The sequence below is a fragment of the Anabrus simplex genome, chromosome 4 (assembly GCF_040414725.1).
Source record: "Anabrus simplex isolate iqAnaSimp1 chromosome 4, ASM4041472v1, whole genome shotgun sequence".
NCBI lineage: Eukaryota > Metazoa > Arthropoda > Insecta > Orthoptera > Tettigoniidae > Anabrus > Anabrus simplex.
Window position 1 is genome coordinate 347,950,580 of NC_090268.1, and position 19,117 is coordinate 347,969,696.

The 19,117-nt window shown below is 38.1% G+C and overlaps 1 protein-coding gene across 7 annotated transcripts in view; it reads left to right on the top strand.

The window, feature by feature from the left end:
• The window catches only part of Prp4k (Pre-mRNA processing factor 4 kinase), a 355,103-nt gene that overhangs the window by 101,907 nt on the left and 234,079 nt on the right, over nt 1-19,117 (top strand). For all 7 annotated transcript variants that reach the window (XR_010859850.2, XR_010859849.2, XR_010859851.2 and 4 more), the window contains exons 7-8: nt 17,863-17,961; nt 18,048-18,132. Coding sequence is in view for 2 of the 7 variants with exons in the window: in XM_067145757.2 (XP_067001858.2) it covers nt 17,863-17,961; nt 18,048-18,132 (184 nt within the window). In the remaining 5 variants the exon portion in view is untranslated. The remainder of the gene's footprint in view (nt 1-17,862; nt 17,962-18,047; nt 18,133-19,117) is intronic.

Sequence of the window (19,117 nt, forward strand, 5' to 3'; positions counted from 1 at the left end):
TATACATTTGTCTAGTGGCGTGCGGTGAACACATTCGCTACCCCAGCTGCAAAAATGTTTTTTAAATGTAAACAATCATAGCACCCACTACATTCTGTAAAGTCAACATTACCATTTTATAAGGTTGCATTTTTCATGGAAAGGTCCTAAGAGGGCTGATACATCTGGAATGCATGCATTTTGTAAATTACTCTATATCTATGGAACCATAACAGGGATTTGAATTAAACTTTGTAAACTTGCAGTACAAATGCTGGGCTTTCATTTGATGTATAAAGTTTTGAAATTCAATATATACAAGTGTAATAAAATTTTCAGATTAAAATATTTAAAAAATGTTGAATGTTACACAAAACAACATTTCTTGAAAACTATCAATGTGATTGGCATAAACTATTTTTTTACTTAAAGACAACACTAAGTTACCCAGGATAGACCTCTGTGAACTTAGTGGAAGAATAAGTTACCATTTTATAGGTATAATTTTAATACAGTGCACTCCCGATAATTCGCGGTAATTAATGCACGCACTTCCGCAAATTATCGAAAGCCTCGAATTATCTGCAGTCATTTTTAAGCCTGGTAAAAACAAAACCATAGGTTAAAATGAAATGTATTTTATGAACAAGCAGAAAATAATTATAACACTTCACATTGTATTGTAAGACACACTAGAGAAAAATTACAAAATGCCATGTGGATTATGCCAACATTCGTATCTAACGAAAAAAATTGGTCATCACTTTTTGTTTCTTAGTCGATTGTTCATTTTTTCTAATTTTGGATCATACATTTCTCAAGAAAACAAAATCTGAAAATGAAAATTCATCTCTATTTTCTATGTAAGAGATAAGTGTATCAATAGAGACACTAGCTTGGCTGTGGGAAACTTTTGGAGTTTCCATTGCATCACTCCCGCACTCGATATCATCTGAATCTCCGTCTTCCTCACCAACCGTCAAATTCCGTACAATATCTCCTCTCTTTCATGTCTGAAACCATAATCGTCCGTATCGACATCTAACCACTCAATAACATCACTTTCTTCTGCATCTTTGCATTTATCCAGGTTTTTCAGTAATGATATCATCATAGCGAGACTACGTTGCCCGTTCGAAATATCATCACTGAAGCCGGCAAATGCTTGCTCTTCACCCAGAACAGATTTCCATGATCGTGCGAGCGTAGTAGCGGTAGGTTTGTCCCATGACCTATTGACTGCATGAAGAGCATCCAACAAACTGAAGTCCTTCCAAAATGTTGGAATATCGATGCCTTCCTCAACCAATTGCTGTAACAGAGATGACCTCTTCTTTAAAGCAGCAATAATGCCTTGGTCCATAGGTTGGAGAATAGAAGTTTCATTAGGGGGAAGGTATTTCACGTAAATATCACCTTCTTTAAGTTCACTTTTGTGTGGATGAGAAGGTGCATTGTCAATCAAGAGCACTGCTTTGATTGGCAGTGACTGCTTAATTAGGTAGGCCGTCACTTGTTTCACAAAATGATTGTGAAACCAGTGCTTAAATATCTGTGTGTCCATCCATGCTGCCTTTTGATAGTAGTACTGCAAAGGTACATTCTCTCATTTAAAACAATGGGGTTTTCTGGATTTCCCTATCGCTAATCATTTTAATTTATGATCACCACTTGCGTTAGCACACGCCGTAATGGTTATTCTTTCCTTCGATGTTTTGTTGCCTGGGGCGTGCTGTTCGTGTTGCATCACTAATGTTCGGGACGGTAAACATTTCCAATACAACCCTGTCATACCAAACTCACAGGCTAACTTTGATGACGCCTTGCCTTTCTCCAGTCTTTCTATAATTTTCAGTTTTCACTGGCGGTTAACCTTTTATATTTCATTTTTCGACCACTTATATTGAAAACTCTTACTATTGACTTATTCAAAACTTCGAAAAGACTTCCGCACTCCATTCACACTTCTCAAGTACAGTAGCCTACAATACACCTGCTGCCGGCGCACCTAACCTTCACTTGGCTTACAGTTCAGCGACCTTGGGCTGTGGGGAAAGGGAGGGTAAATTCTGAGTGCATTCGTCTTTCATTGTCTCTGCTTCCAAGATCACGGTAATCTGTGCTGTGCCACGCACAGCAACATGCTCAAATGTTTCCAGGTTTGCAGCATTCTGGCAGCAGTGTGCATATAGGCTTACTGCTACTACATCATAGAGAAACGGAAGTCCAGTCTCCTCAAATATCAATGATTTCGTCTCCACGCATCGCATTAAAATTCTTCTAAACCAGGCAGAGACAATTTTACTCAGCATGATGATTAGTGGGTGTAAGAATTAATACTTTATAAAATAACTCTCCGAGACCTGCGAATTATCCGCACGCGAATTAACCACAAAGCAAATTATCCGCACACGAATTATCGGGAGTGCACTGTATTTAAAAACGTTGAATTTTACAGGATTTTTTAGATGCACTGAGCATATTTTTCAAAGGAATTCAATAATTGAGGTTCATCCTCTGTAACTTAGATCCAACAAAGGGAATTCGAAATTTCATGCATTTTGGACCATTAGTTCTTGAGTTATTGAATTGTTTGTGTTAAAAAATTAAACTTTTGGGAAAATGGCTCTAAACATAGTATATACATTTCCACTTCCACATAACACTAGAAGGCACCTGCTGCATATTTAGTACCCTCCATTTCCATGTTCTTGCCTTGTTTTTCCATCCTCAGCCTCCTCTTGTCCTTTATTCCTCCTCTGAAGACCCTCAAAACCAATTTTCAGCAAATTTGACCTGAAGAACATCATGTTCAGACAGAGCAGATGTTACATATTTCCCAACTTTGATGCCTAAACATTCTAGCATTTCCAGTTTTCTTTTATTACCATCATTAGAAGAAGACACAGATTCAGCAGCTGCATTTTCACAACTATCCTTCCTGAATTTGAGGTTTTGGGGAAAACAGTCCATACTTTATTGTTAAAGGACTTATTAGCATTTTGAGTCCATCCATTCAGACATCTCCTTAGGAGGTCTGTAGAGCACGGTCTTGGAAGATTGGCTTAATTGCCTTCATTACAGCCATTTGAATTGTGTGAGGGTGCTTATACTCCTCAGTTCCATTTGCCTGGGCTTGATACCACCCACACCATGATCCTAAACTTTTCGGAGAGCATTATGTTGAGGGTCAATGTCAGTAGAAACTTCATGGTACCATATAGCCCATATAACCTTCCTCATGTTTTCCAAGTTGTCCTTATTTTCCCTTATGGCATTGCCATAATAACACTGCAGGTTGTCGATGATAGCATCAGTGAGATGACCCGCACCACCAACACCCTTACCGTCTTCTAATTTTATGCCAGCCATCTTCTTTTTTCTGAGTCTTACAAACTTGACACGATTCAAAACAAAACCTCGTGGTTGGGTTACCGGCACTGTATAACAGAATAAGACAAGCCCAGACTATAATTTCCGGTTCAAAGGATAATTATTTAATGGTCAGCCATTTTTGTTCCAAACCAATATTTCCAAAACAGTGAAAATTGATGGAATGCACAAATGCCATGCCCACAGAGCTGACAGTTCAGTACATGTATGAATTTAAATCAAAATATCTCTGTCAAAATTGGAAATTTTGCTATAAAACTTCAGATTTAGGTAAAGAAATGTATATTCTTTAATTTGAGATCAAAAACAAAAAATAAAAAATATTAATATTTCCAGGTTTATCAGCCCCCTTAAAGAATATTTTCAACCACACACTCGCACATATTTCCAAATTGATATTCACGGCAGTGACAACACCATCATAACTTAAATCTATAGCAGATTTTAAACAGTGTACTTCCAGTGGGATCTGAACCCACAACCTCCACTGGTGTCTGGTTGGCCATTTTTGTTCTGTACTTAATGTCTCTTCAACGCGTACTAAATGTACGTAACACAGCCTAATAGGTTGAAAGTCGGTTTCAATTACAATGCGGTCGTGAAAATTCCATATTCAGTGTACTTACAGTTTCACTCGGTGACTTTTTGTGATTATACAGTTATGGTTTTCACAAAAATACACTGGAACTAATTGTTTTTAACTTAAAAAGCCTAACCTAAACTGAATCAGCAAAATTTAACTGGTATTTTACCGTCACCGAAGTTTTATAGTTTCATTCGCTTACTGAGTGTTTGCATATCAACGACAAATGAGGGAAAGTATTCGTTACAACGTATAACACACAATATATTAATGAAGAATGCCACGTAACTCGCAATACCTTCTCCTATAATCCAAGAGGAACACTACAAAAATTCACTATATACCACCATCGCAGACAACCAAATACAAAACTATTTTATTTCGTGCTTAACTCTGTGTTCATACTGGACAACCTAAATATTTTTCTGTGGCTGTCGGAAAACATATTCTACACGTGCCATCAATGAATTGCTCAAAAACCTTTATACATTCCAAAATCCCTGCCCCATTCTCAGGACAAGGAAGCTTCAAGTGCATGCGCCATCCAAGTGACTTAAATTTTGCTGGCGTAGCTCTCTTTAGCGCCAGCAAGGAAACCCAGCTCACTGGAGAAGCTGAACTGCGGTTGTGTGAGTGGATTGTCAAGACAGCTGTACTTGGCTTGGCTTAGATGTTTGCAGTTTTTTTAAACATTATAAAAAGCGTTGTAAGGAATAATAAGAAAATGTTAATACAAAGTTATTTGCCCCAGCAGCGCTGGGATAGATGGGGTTCAGTGCACGCCACTGCATTTGTCTAATGAGTCATTAAAATACATTTTCCCTATTAATTTACAACATTTTGTTGAAATGTTGAAACGATAGGAGAATCCTTGTGTCACAAATTATGCATCATCCTATTAAAGAAGAAAACTGTGAGCTAAGTGCATATACAGTAAAATGTTCCTATAATGAACGCCAATGTAACAAAGTGTTCAAAAGTGCAAAATTATTTTTAGGCCTCTTACCTCTTCCGTATTTCAATTTAACGAATTCGTCCAGTTTAATGAATTAATAGCTAGCCTTTTTGCCTACATTAATTTTATTTTTTCAAAATATAATTGAAATGCATCCTGTTTTAATCGCTGGGCATTTTGCACAACACATTCCTTTGCACCTAATACGAGATTAGCACATTCATTACAACACATGGGCAAATTAGCCGATTATGAATATCAGGGGAAGGGAAGTAAACCGCATAACAATTCTGATCAGCAGGTTGCCTATCCAACAGCATGTGAAGATTTATTTAGCGTACGGTAAATTACACAATATACTGTATTTACGCAAATAATCCCTGCATATTATTTTAAAAATTTGAGGCATGAAATTGGGGTGCGGGTTTTATTTGCGTCAATGTTGCCAGCACGCTCCTGACTCACCTAGTTTTCGATATTGTGTAACTGCAGATGGAATAAAACTGCCCCCATATGTCATATTTAAACTTAAACAATTCAGACTTTTAATTTAAAACTGCCTTACATTAAAAAAAAAAACCAGTATTATACACAGTAATTTAAATACAAAATTTCTCCGTGTCATGATAGAATGCGTTTTCCGGAACGTGCAGGGGTAGTTTTCCGCACTCACTTCAGTGTGTTAACAGTTTGTTTCATAGCTGCTAGTTCAAGTGAAATCATAATTCTTTTTTATTCAGAGTTTTAAGGAATGCCACAGTTTCGTGTAACAGTCAGTGTGCGAAGAAGCTGAATCCACAAACACTTGTGATTCTCTTTGGAAATGCTGACAGTTGGCAAAAAGTGTGGCTCATAATTTATAATCAATTCATACGCAACAAACAATATTGTCAATGCCAATGAAACTGTATTTTTTTTATGCCTAGCCCAAACGGACTTTTTAAAAGGAGATGGGGTCACTGTAATGGGTTGGAATGCATACGGAACCGAAAAACATCCTCCCCTCGGCATAGGAAAGTTCGATAAGCCACGATATTTTGAGGGCATTGGGTACTTTCCGTGCAAATACAAGGCCTCTAAAAATGCAAACAGTACAGTAATCCAATGAATAAAGTACTTGCATAGTGGAGCCAGCATAGACTTCTTGCCTTTGAATTTTTTTCTTTCGTTGCGTGAGGTTATGTTATCTCTGAGTTATCCAAGTGCATTATTTGAATACTGTACTTGTTGGATACCTTTTGGAAATACCGTATTTACTTATGTATTTACCCCCTCATGTATTAGACTCCCCTTGGCTTTTCGAAACGAAGAAAATGAAACAAATAAAACTCGCATACAAGAACCCCACGTCATTCATCAGAGAAGAACAACGATTCCGCTTTGAAGCAGCTACAAGCTTTATGTAGTTCTGATGACATCACACAAATTTGTGAATAGTTTCATCTGTACGACCCATGCAATGATTCCCTATGGGAATCAACATCTATATCATCTGATGGCCAAGCAGGCATTAATTTTTGGTAACGAGACAAAGTCTCTCATAGTGCATTGGCACTGCCGGTGGCTCGAAGTAGCCTACACAGTGGCCTCCACCGTATGCACTAGCCATGTGGCTTTGTGGGTGTGCTATGTACCAACTGATGAGTCCAACTTCGCACACAGGGGTGAAATGCTGGCAACCAGGAATGAGTTAGCTGGAAAATTTATAATGTCCAATAACGGACCATTTACACTGACTGACAGAGCAAATGCAACACCAAGAAGGAGTGGTTCGAAAGGGATGAAAGTTGGGGAAAAAACAGAGACAGCACGGACGAATAATTGATGTTTATTTCAAACCGATATGCAGGTTACACAATGCGCACGGCATCGACTCAGTAGGATGTAGGACCATCGCGAGCGGCGATGCACACAGAAACACGTCGAGGTACAGAGTCAATAAGAGTGCGGATGGTTCTCCATTCTCTGTCAACCATTTGCCACAGTTGGTCATCCGTACGAGGCTGGGGCAGAGTTTGCAAACGGCGTCCAATAAGATCCCACACGTGTTCGATTGGTGAGAGATCCGGAGAGTACGCTGGCCACGGAAGCATCTGTACACCTCGTAGAGCCTGTTGGGAGATGCGAGCAGTGTGTGGGCGGGCATTATCCTGCTGAAACAGAGCATTGGGCAGCCCCTGAAGGTACGGGAGTGCCACCGGCTGCAGCACATGCTGCACGTAGCGGTGGGCATTTAACGTGCCTTGAATACGCACTAGAGGTGACGTGGAATCATACGCAATAGCGCCCCAAACCATGATGCCGCGTTGTCTAGCGGTAGGGCGCTCCACAGTTACTGCCGGATTTGACCTTTCTCCACGCCGACGCCACACTCGTCTGTGGTGACTATCACTGACAGAACAGAAGCGTGACTCATCGGAGAACACGACGTTCCGCCATTCCCTCATCCAAGTCGCTCTAGCCCGGCACCATGCCAGGCGTGCACGTCTATGCTGTGGAGTCAATGGTAGTCTTCTGAGCGGACGCCGGGAGTGCAGGCCTCCTTCAACCAATCGACGGGAAATTGTTCTGGTCGATATTGGAACAGCCAGGGTGTCTTGCACATGCTGAAGAATGGCGGTTGACGTGGCGTGCGGGGCTGCCACCGCTTAGCGGCGGATGCGCCGATCCTCGCGTGCTGACGTCACTCGGGCTGCGCCTGGACCCCTCGCACGTGCCACATGTCCCTGCGCCAACCATTATCGCCACAGGCGCTGCACCGTGGACACATCCCTATGGGTATCGGCTGCGATTTGACGAAGCGACCAACCTGCCCTTCTCAGCCCGATCACCATATCCCTCGTAAAGTCGTCTGTCTGCTGGAAATGCCTCCGTTGACGGCGGCCTGGCATTCTTAGCTATACACGTGTCCTGTGGCACACGACAACACGTTCTACAATGACTGTCGGCTGAGAAATCACGGTACGAAGTGGGCCATTCGCCAACGCCGTGTCCCATTTATCGTTCGCTACGTGCGCAGCACAGCGGCGCATTTCACATCATGAGCATACCTCAGTGACGTCAGTCTACCCTGCAATTGGCATAAAGTTCTGACCACTCCTTCTTGGTGTTGCATTTGCTCTGTCAGTCAGTGTATATTGGTATTATGAAAACACGCGTCGAAGTCATGCGGTTGATCTGTGTTTCGTATTTAAGAAATGTCCACCACCGTACTGTAGGCCTAGTGCAACTCTGATGAAGTCGCACAAATAGGTGAACAGTTTCGTGTCCGATCAGCGCATTACAAGTATGCATCAGTCATGTATATATGTCTATGCTTTGTAGTTAAGAAGTGAGATACTGCTGACCGTTAACCGTGTTTTCATCAAAGAAGAATGGGCCGTAAACAGATGATTGGGATATCGCATGAAACACATTGACTTTGGGCGAATCTCGTACATGTTCAATGACTGTATATGGGTTCTGCAGGCCCCAAATTCAAACATTGTGTTTGTTCACCTGACCACTAACATAGAAAGTCGTGTCATCACTGAACACAATGCATTGTGCGAAAGTGTTATCATTGTCGATAGCATCAAGAATCTCGTTACAAAATGCCACACGTTTGTGTTTGGCATCAGAACGTAGAGCTTGTAACAGCTGTAACTTGTACGGCTTCATAACCAACCGACGTCTCATAACACGCCAAATTGTTGTTGTAGGCAATTGTAACTCCCGAGTGGCACGACGAGTTTATTTTGAAGGACTACGTTGGAAAGCAGTTTCAGTTCGTGCAACCTTTCTTTCAGGAACACGAGGGCGGTCAGGACTCTTTCCTTTACATACACATCCTGTATCTACAAACTGTCGATACCATCTGCGAATGTTCCATCCATTCGGAAGATCAATTTGGTACCTCAACCTGAAACGTCTTTGCACTGTAATCACGAAATTGCACTTCGCAAACTCGAGAACACAAAATGATTTTTACTGCGGAGTAGCCATTTTAAACATATGATGGTTACCAAGCAAAACAGAAGACAGCTGACTTCTAGTGGCTATTAATATAAACTAGACTATGTATTCGTTTCTCCAATAGCCGAGCCGAGGCGCAGCAATAGATAGTTTGAAAAAAATAATACTTTGTAATACGTATATTCTTTTTTAAACACCGTGGATACTAACGTCTAGTCTACATTACCAATTTGTGAGAGTGAATATGAATTTCTGTGGTGCAAATCATTTTTAAAAATTGTGGAAATTCAAAACATTTCCTTCATAATTAGTTGGGAGATGATGCGCAGTAATTTTTGTATGAAAAATTATGTTATTTAGTTCAGAAACATGCATGACCCATCCACAGCTAGCCTTACAACCTGTAATCTTAAACTCTCTTGCTCTTGCTGTTCCTCTCAACAAACGCATTTCACTCATGACTGTACATCCAGACTATCCCTTTTCAGTCACGTGCTCACATATCCTGTTCTCGATTTCTGGAAACTTTGCTCTTTCTTTGCAAAATGCAAATTGGTTACCATTTTTTCTGTCCAGGGCAAGCTTTATTTTTCCTCCAGTAATAGACTGAACTTTCATCCGCATTGGACTTTCTTCATGCAGCGCTATTACACCAATTCGCACTACCTCTTCAGTAATGTGGAGCTTTCCTTTAGCCATGAACGACCTAATAATCGAGGAGTTGGATGCAATAACAGCATAAGTAGATTTACGTTATTTTGAGAAACAAAAGCCTGAAGTTTATAAATGTTCTGAGTTAAAAGTAATATTAGGAATCAACCTGAATTTCATTTAAAGACATTTAAAAGAGCCAGGAAATGTATTTCACAAAGAATTTTATTGATCTGTTAGTTAATAAGAAAGACAGAGTTATTTAAAATTTCCTTTTATACGCTGTTATTGCATGAAGAGCAGGAATATTATATATTACGCCGTACAACGGTATTGATTAGGGAATGTAGGATGCTAAAAGGTTAGTTTTTTCCACCTATTCAATACATATAAATTTTATAAATTAGGAATTTATTATTGATTCCACTTGAGACATGTTTCGCCCTTCATTGAGGGCATCATCAGTCGAAATATCACCTCAAGGTAAAAAATCAGGTAACTGGTTAGTAGTTGACAGTACAAATTAATACATATTATATAATTATATAATTATATAATATAATTATTATATTATTATATATTATATTATTATATTATTATATTATTATATTATATTATTATTATATTATATTATTATTATTATATATTATTATTATTATATAATTATATAATTTGTACTGTCAACTACTAACCAGTTACCTGATTTTTTACCTTGAGGTGATATTTCGACTGATGATGCCCTCAATGAAGGGCGAAACATGTCTCAAGTGGAATCAATAATAAATTCCTAATTTATAAAATTTATATGTATTGAATAGGTGGAAAAAACTAACCTTTTAGCATCCTACATTCAGTATCTTCAATACCGATAGCAATGATTTTTATCAATTGATTAGGGAGTTAGGAAAGCATGATCGCCCACTATAGAAGAACAAAAGTGGCAGTTTATCCCACCTCAGTTCTCCAAAATGTCTAAACTTACTAAAATTAAGAACAAATTTTTTAAAAAGTCTACTAAGAAGGGTAAAAAAAATTAAGTTTATTTAATATTCACCTTTTTTGTTCTTTATTGCATAAAGGGCTGAGAGAGGTTTGTTACAGTGTCCTCCCCCAACTATGGTATTAGGCTATGGTAATTGCCCCCCTCCCCAACAAATATTTGAAATGTTATAAAATTAGAAACATTCCTTTCTGTACAACTTTTATTCCTATTTTCATTTACAAAGTGATTCTCTAAACCTAAAAGAAAATAAAGGAAACAAAAAACAGGTCACAAAGTATATAATTGGGATTTAGACATTGTGTGTCTTGTTTGAAATACTCAAATACCGCATCATTGACCAAAATCAGGATGATTCATCTTCACATGCTGTATTAGCAGACTCTTGGGAATCATTGCACACAGACATGACTTTCACATACCACTCAACATTTTCAGGTTTTAAGTATTTCATTAGTAATAGAACATCAACCCTTTTGTCTGCTTTTACAACACACTTTCTTACATCAAGTAGCCTCAAATCATTAAAACTGAGAAAGCTAACATTCCTCTTTAAGAAGGTAAATGGCACGTCGTTAGGAGTGTAGGACTGTGACCTGATACAACACCATTATGGTAATAAAGTCGCACAAACTTCTGTATCATAAACCTGTTGCTTTTAGCAGAGGGCATTCTTAGAAACATAGGTCGAAGTGTTGTTATCAAGTCTTTTATTAAATGTGACGCCATTACTGCACTGAATGGTTCTAGATGCTTCCTACTGTCCTTCATGATGTTCAGATATTCTTCATTAGTTTCTATGCATTGACCTGTTTTAGAAGAATGCCATATTTCCCAAAGTTCCTATCATACTGGCTGAAAGAATGCCCTCTAACAGGAGAAATATGTTCAATCTCAACGTTCAGCTTTTTCGACAACCAAGCACTGAATATTACTATAGCATTATTCTTATTTTGACCACCGGATGAGTCGGACAAGAGCACAACTTTTCTTTTGATGGGCTTGTCCTGTAGTTTTCTTGTTAAAAAGTCGTGTAAGAAAGAGCACTCTGAATTGGGGTTCCTTTTTGAGTTACTCTCCAGAAAACACTACTACCATCATTGTGACAATGCACAATAAAGTTATAAAGCCACAACAAACGCTTATAGAATTGACCTGTGATGTTAAGCCGAGGTAAAGGCAGGTTTTGAGCATAGTCAAATCCAACCACGAGAATATCGCTGTCCTCATTTTTTACACTATTCAGTAGCTCTCTCTTTAATCCATTGTATGCCTTAACTTGCTTTTTATGGTTAAGGTAATGATTTTTGCAATCATGATCAGGGTTTGCCTTGAGAGATACCTCACATTCTGCACAGTAATCACACATATCTGTCTCTTGTTGTCGGAATGAATATTCAAAATTTTCCCTGAAGTACTTGTGATATGCCTTATACCCTACTCTCAGAGGTTTACTCACCTTATCATATTAATACTGCTTGAAAACTGTATGTAATTTCCCAACGTTTAATTCAGGGTTCTCAAAGTACTTCCTGTTTGTTTTTGCCCTGCTGAAGTGAGCTTCCCAATGAGGAATCAGTCCCCAGTGTTCTTCCACAAGCTGCTAGACATTATCTGCAATTTTATTCAGACGTTTGTTGTGTTTTCCTCTACAATCTTCCAGACGAGCACGTATAAAATTGAACATTAGCTAGCCCTTATTCAAACAGTAACTATGACAAGCACATCCATACATCCATAATATTTTTACATACCATATTACACTTACCTGTTCTTAAAGATTGTTGCACAGTCCTCAGTCGCATTTCTGATACAGTAGAGTCTTGTTAATCCGAACTAATTGGGACCGAAGTCTGTTCGGATTACGAAATTTTTGGATTAACCGGAAAATATTTTCTAATAATAATGTTATTATTTTTACTTCCCGCTAACTACTTTTACGGTTTCCGGAGACGCCTAGGTGGCGGGATTTTCTCCCACGGGAGTTCTTTTACGTGTCAGTAAATCTACTTACGTGAAGCTGACGTATTTGAGCTCCTTCAAATACCACCGGACTGAGCCAGGATCGAACCTGCCAAGTTGGGGTCAGAAGGCCTGCGCCTCAACCATCTGAGGAAAATAGTTTCTACAATACATTACAGTGCACACTGTAATTTGGAATCTCCATTCTTTAGCAGTTACATTAATAAAATAATGTATAAAATTACAGTAGGGCAGTTAAAAACCCGTAGAGGAGAAAACCACTAAAACTAGGTTAAAACTAGTCTCCTAAAACTGCTAAAATACGGTAACGGGTTACACTTTTGCATTGTTCCTGGGACGCGAAGACTGCTTGTGATGTTTATTTAATAGTTCTGCCAGTGGTAGTGCTGCAGAACGTGAACCTGTGCCTCACTGATTGATGTTTACGAGACGCAGGTTTAACACTGCACCTTCGAGTGGGTTCCAATCACTACGGCAAAAGAAACTAACAGACTTTGTAAAGATAAACGACCAGTGATTGATGGTTTATGATGTGTAATTATGTTTACATTAAGTTATTCAAGTAAAATATGACTAATAAAATGCAAGTAAATCTTCATTCTATATGTTCTTTCATTTCAATAAGGAGATTTTTTAAAATTGAATATTTCAGTTCGGATTAACCGGAGTTTCGGATTAACGGGGTTCGGATTAACAGGACTCTAGTGTATTTGGAATATAGAAAGCAGAAATGGTCTACAAACATCATGTTTCACTTTTATACAGTAACTGTATATATTATCTCTATTTTTAGATCAGTTAGGCTTTTGAAAAGTATTTTCTTTCTTTTTCATATAACCCAGCAAAGCTGCATCCTGGTAAGTTGTCACCATTCTCCCAAAATGATCTAAAGCTATTCTTCTGATCTTCATACGTTACAGTTTCAAAACACCTGAAAAAGATGTAAAATGTAAGAACAACCCTCCTTCACAACACCACTACATTAATAAAATGAAACAGCGTTCTGATTCATTATATTTATTAACGCTAGGTAGACTAAAACCAATCGATCTTGTAAAGAAGAACCTACCTTTTCCTGCAACATTTACCCACTTTGCTAAATTTCTTCTTTCTGATTTCCTTTCCACTTGGGAGAAAGATGTAACTTCTGCCACTGTTTCTTGCACACTTTACAGTATTTCTTTTCCATGAATCAGGATCTTTCATCCTTTTTCTTCCCCTGCACTTGGGCTTAAAACTGTTGTTTAAACAGGCAGTACCATCAGAAGTGGCGTTAAGTGACTATAGGTACCAGACACAAAACCTTCTCTTCCACTCGTTGACATTTCTCCAGCCAAAGAATTGGCGGCAACTGAACATGCCACTCGTGTAGCATGCTTCGTGCAATAACAGTGTAGCGCATGGTACCGGTTTTAGTGAGCTCCTGACCTCTAACGACACCATAGTGAACTAAGATCTGGACTGGGTTGTAGTGAAGGGACCGAGAAATTCGAAAACGGTATTCATGCAATGACGATGTAAATAGACTTAACGCTGTTATTGCATCTAGCTCCTCAATTAGAACTCACAACAGGCATCATAATCATGTGCTACTATTTAAATTGACTCCATGCAGATGATGCATTAGCCTAAATACACAACATGCCTTTCGCTTGTGGCAGGAACAGAGTTGCCAACAGAGTGGGCAGAAAAATACCAACTTCCAGATTCAGTATATCAGGAGCACTGTACCAGCTGCGATGCAAATAATATCCATACCCCAAATTTTTTCCACCTGTTCTTGAAGAAAATACGTGGGGATTATTCACATGTGGAATCCTATCCTCATCTCATCGTATAGTAGGTTGGCGGCAAGAAGAGCATCCAGCTGTAATATTATGCCAACTCATATAATATATGGAGTCTCCTAAAGATGCTAGTTTAATGGCTAGGGCATATCGTGTAAGCTATTTATTAGGGTTTTGCCTGTCGCATTTAAAAAACGGGCAAACACTACCATATCACAAGCAGGTATGGTTGAAGAAGGGAGGGAAAAACAGTGACAGATAAGGAAGAAACTGGGAAGTTGCATATATGGTGGAAAAGAGAAAACTGTCAGTACTCTGAGTTCAAGAAACTAAGTAGAAAGGAAGTAAGGCAAGAGAGATTGGAAGAGGTTTAAATTATTCTATTGTGATGAGGATAATTTAAAAAATATGAAGTTGTCTTAATTCTAGGCCACAACTTGAAGAAATACGTAGTTGAAGTAAATAGAAAATCAGATAGGAAAAATGTACATGAAAGGGCGAGTAAGATCCTAAATTTGATGAGCATATACTCGCCACAGGGAGGGGGCAGTAAAGAGGAAAAGGTATGCTTCTGGGCAGAGGTAGATGAGGTAGTGAGGGAACTGACATGGAGTGAGAGACTGTTGTGTGTTTTTTTTTTTTTTTTGCATGGTCATGTAGGAGAAAAGTGTGATGGAATTGGAAGGATACAGGGAAGATATGGAGTGAGAGAGAGGAACAATGAAGACATCTGTGTTACATACCAATGGAAGTGCAGAAAGCTTTAGCAGATGAAGCAGTAGATGGTGCACAGATCTCTTCAGCAACATAACGGAGAATGAAGATATGCCAGACGAATGGAGAATGAGTGTGCTGATTCCAGTTTATTAGAGTAAACGGAAGGTTCAGGCTTGTGGAAACTATAGAGGCATTAATACTCTAGCACCCATGCCCATACTTGTTGCTCTCAGTATTCCTGCAACTCTACCTTACAATCATCAATCAATCAATCAATCACTACTGATCTGCATTTAGGGCAGTTGCCCAGGTGGCAGATTCCCTATCTGTTGTTTTCCTAGCCTTTTCTTAAATGATTGCAAAGAAATTGGAAATTTATTGAACATCTCCCTTTGTAAGTTATTCCAATCCCTAACTCCCCTTCCTATAAACGAATATTTGCCCCAATTTGTCCTCTTGAATTCCAACTTTATCTTCATATTGTGATCTTTCCTACTTTTAAAGACACCATCCAAATTTATTCGTCTACTGATGTCCTCCCACGCCATCTCTCCACTGACAGCTGGGAACATACCACTTATTACATATAATTTTAATTTTAATAATAATAAAGAATACTAACAAGGAAAAACTGCTGAACGAATTTGAAAATATCTATATTTATTTGGACAAAATGTTCAATAAGGATTATAACCTTAATGACGACACGGAAATTAAGAGTCCTTTGTACACATTAATACCTAAGTTGTTGAAAACAGTTATCCCAAATCAAAAGAGAATCCCGCATATTTTAAAAATTACCAATACAACAACTCCAAACACGCCCCCAGATACCATACCTATAATTCCCCCTCCGAATAATCCCCCTCCCATATCGACACCAGTATGTACCAGTCCGCCTAGTTCTTCCCTCCCTCAACTCGTCCCCCTCCCTCCGCCACACCCATACAATACACGTAGTAGAAACGCCGGTCAGATTACCGCTAGCAACAGAACAAGTTAGACACTACGGCATTCGAGTAAGTACGCATTTTTACGTAACCCATAACCGTATACAACCACAACTGTTTTTTTTGTACATACACTTTAAATGCATTTTTTTTATATTTTTCTTTACAGTCTATCCAACATTCTAATCATTGAAAATTTACACAACAGAAGGGATACTACAATTATATTGATAATATCTTCAATCCAGTGCATCGTCATGAATTTACGACGTATATTTTTAATTCAACGTATTCTTATTCGACTGGTTACATAACCAATTTAACTCAAGAAGAATTACCATGATCATCCCTGACCTAATCTTCTACTACATGACTAATTAGAGCCCTTGTTTTGTATATATATTATTCTTCGAATTTCTACTTGCTGATGAATACAGCTTAATATGGACCTTCACCAAATGTTAAAGAAAATGGATCCATTTCAATTTCAGACGAATGCCGTTTGACATTCTTCCTACCAACATTAATATATATATTTTTTAGACTATGAGATTGACCTACAATTGTTTTAACTAGTTGTTTATAAGATTTACTTATAACTTTTTAATAATGGTATCAAAAACAACTTTTAATGTCACATTTTATTCCAATCTTATATGATTGATTATTGCAAGACAGTCTTAAATGTAACTATTATTTTTAAAGTTGTTCATAGTGCTGATGATGCCCGTTAAGAAGGGTGAAACATGTTCACGATTTTTCAGTTATTTATAATCATTTAACCACAATAGTGGTAATTGTAAGTATTGACTAGGTTGACATTAAACAAATATTTTTTAAAATTATATGTAATCACTGTCGTCAATACGGACCAAATATGAGATTAATGACTTGTAACATACCACTTAGTTGAGCAGCTCATCTCCTTTCTCCCAAGTCTTCCCAGCCCAAACTTTGCAACATTTTTGTAACACTACTCTTTTGTCGGAAATCGCCCAGAACAAATCGAGCTGCTTTTCTTTGGATTTTTTCCAGTTCCTGAATCAAGTAATCCTGGTAAGGGTCCCATACACTGGAACCATACTTGAGTTGAGGTCTCACCAGAGACAAATATGCTCTCTTCTTTACATCCTTACTACAACCCCTAAATACTCTCATAACAATGTGCAGAGATCTGTACCCTTTGACTGCACGAGGCTAGCAATAGCCACACTACACAGAATAATAATAATATTAATAATAATCATCAACATCTTCATCTACAGTTTTTTCCCACGGGTATGAACCATAAGTGGGTTGGCCTTTTTTTTTTTTTAACAGCTAGATGCTCTTCCTGATGCTAACCCTGTGTGGAGGCCACTACTGCATGTGTCTGTGGTGGTTGGTAATGTGGTGTTTTATGTGTGTATGAAGAGAAGGGTATTGAGACCAATCAAAAATCCAGTTTTTGAGCCAGGCAAATTATCCATACAGGAATAAAATCCCCAACCTAGCCAGAAATCAAACTCGGGACTCTTTGAACCACTGAGGAAGTTGGCCATGCGGTTAGGATCGTGCAGCTGTGAACTTGCATTTGGGAGATAGTGGTTCAAACCCCACTGTTGGCAGCCCTGAAGATGGTTTCTCATGGTTTCCCATTTTCACACCAGGCAAATGCTGGGGCCGTACCTGAATTAAGGCCACGGCTGGTTCCTTCCCACTCTTAGGCATTTCCTGTCCCATTGTCGCCACAAGACCTATCTGTGTTGGTGCGACATAAAGCCAATTGTAAAAAAAAAAAAAAAAAAAAAAAAAAAAACCACCACGCAAGAGTTTTCCTTGGGTTGACTTTGAATGAGACATTTTTGTGCATTTTGTACATTTTATATCTTTATATGTATTAATTTGATGTTTTGTTTTACCTACTGTAGATCACAAAATAAGAGCAGGGGAGGTGATAGAGGAGATAAATATAAAGACAGCTTATCAGAAGGGTTGAAAGCTGAGAAGTCATCTTCATCATCTGATGAGTAAGTATTCCTGAAAGAGTTATTTACTGAATATTATAAAAATGAATGAATATATAAAATTATATTGCTTGTGTATTTTCCTGCAGGTTGGGTGATATTGACATTGAAGAGGATGAAGATGAAGAGCAAATCATTCAAAAACGAAGAAAAGAGAGGGAGGAGTTGCTTAGGGTATGTATTTCAAATTACGTTTTCACTCAAACTGATCATGATTTATTCATTCATTCATTTATTTAGCTTTCATAGACCGTACAATTACATATTTTGAAATATGCCAACAGGATTTGAGTTCATAATCTATTAGCTTCATTTCCGTATTGATTGCTGCTACAACATAAAATAATTTAGAAGCCTCCACCTTATCAATACAATATTTATTTACTATGGAGCAGTAAATTCAGTCAGTACCGGTTTCGACCCCTATGGGGTCATCCTCAGCTGACACACATTAAATTGGTTTCAAAAACATCGTATGTAAAACATTACACCTTCATATAACTGACTCAATTAAACCAAACATTAAAAAGTTGCTTATTAAAATAGTAAATGGATCTTATTCTTTGGGTTGAAAAGTACTTGTTATGTGAGGCATATGACCTCATGTACCTAATCTATTAAACATCAAATAAGTTTACACTTGTTTACACTAGTGTTTGTAAAATTGTTAGATATTTACAGCATTTATAGTCTTCAAGATATATATACATAAAAAGTTTTAGACCCGATGTAACAGGCCAATTAAAAATAAATGAAATGGTAAAAACAAGTAAAATGGGACCAATTTTTTTTGTTCTGATTTGTACTGCTTGTTATTGCTGCATTGTACTTGTAAATTGGTAAGTACACGGTGTATATATGCTAAAGTTGAGGCTTATAGTTGTTTTCATTCGTTCCAATGTTCCTTAACAACTGCTAGTATACAGGTGATGAAGTTATCTTGATATACAGATGTTATGAAAGATTGCATGTGCCATTATTAAGTTAAATAGTGCCTATTATGAGCTGAATTTCACTTGATATGCCATACATCTTGAAGTAAGGTTTAAATTATATCGATGTTAGTCAATGTACATTTGTTCTGGTGATAGCGTGAGGGCTTCTTTTTTGTTGTAGAATATGATATCTGTAAGTAGAAATCATTTATATAAGAAACTAA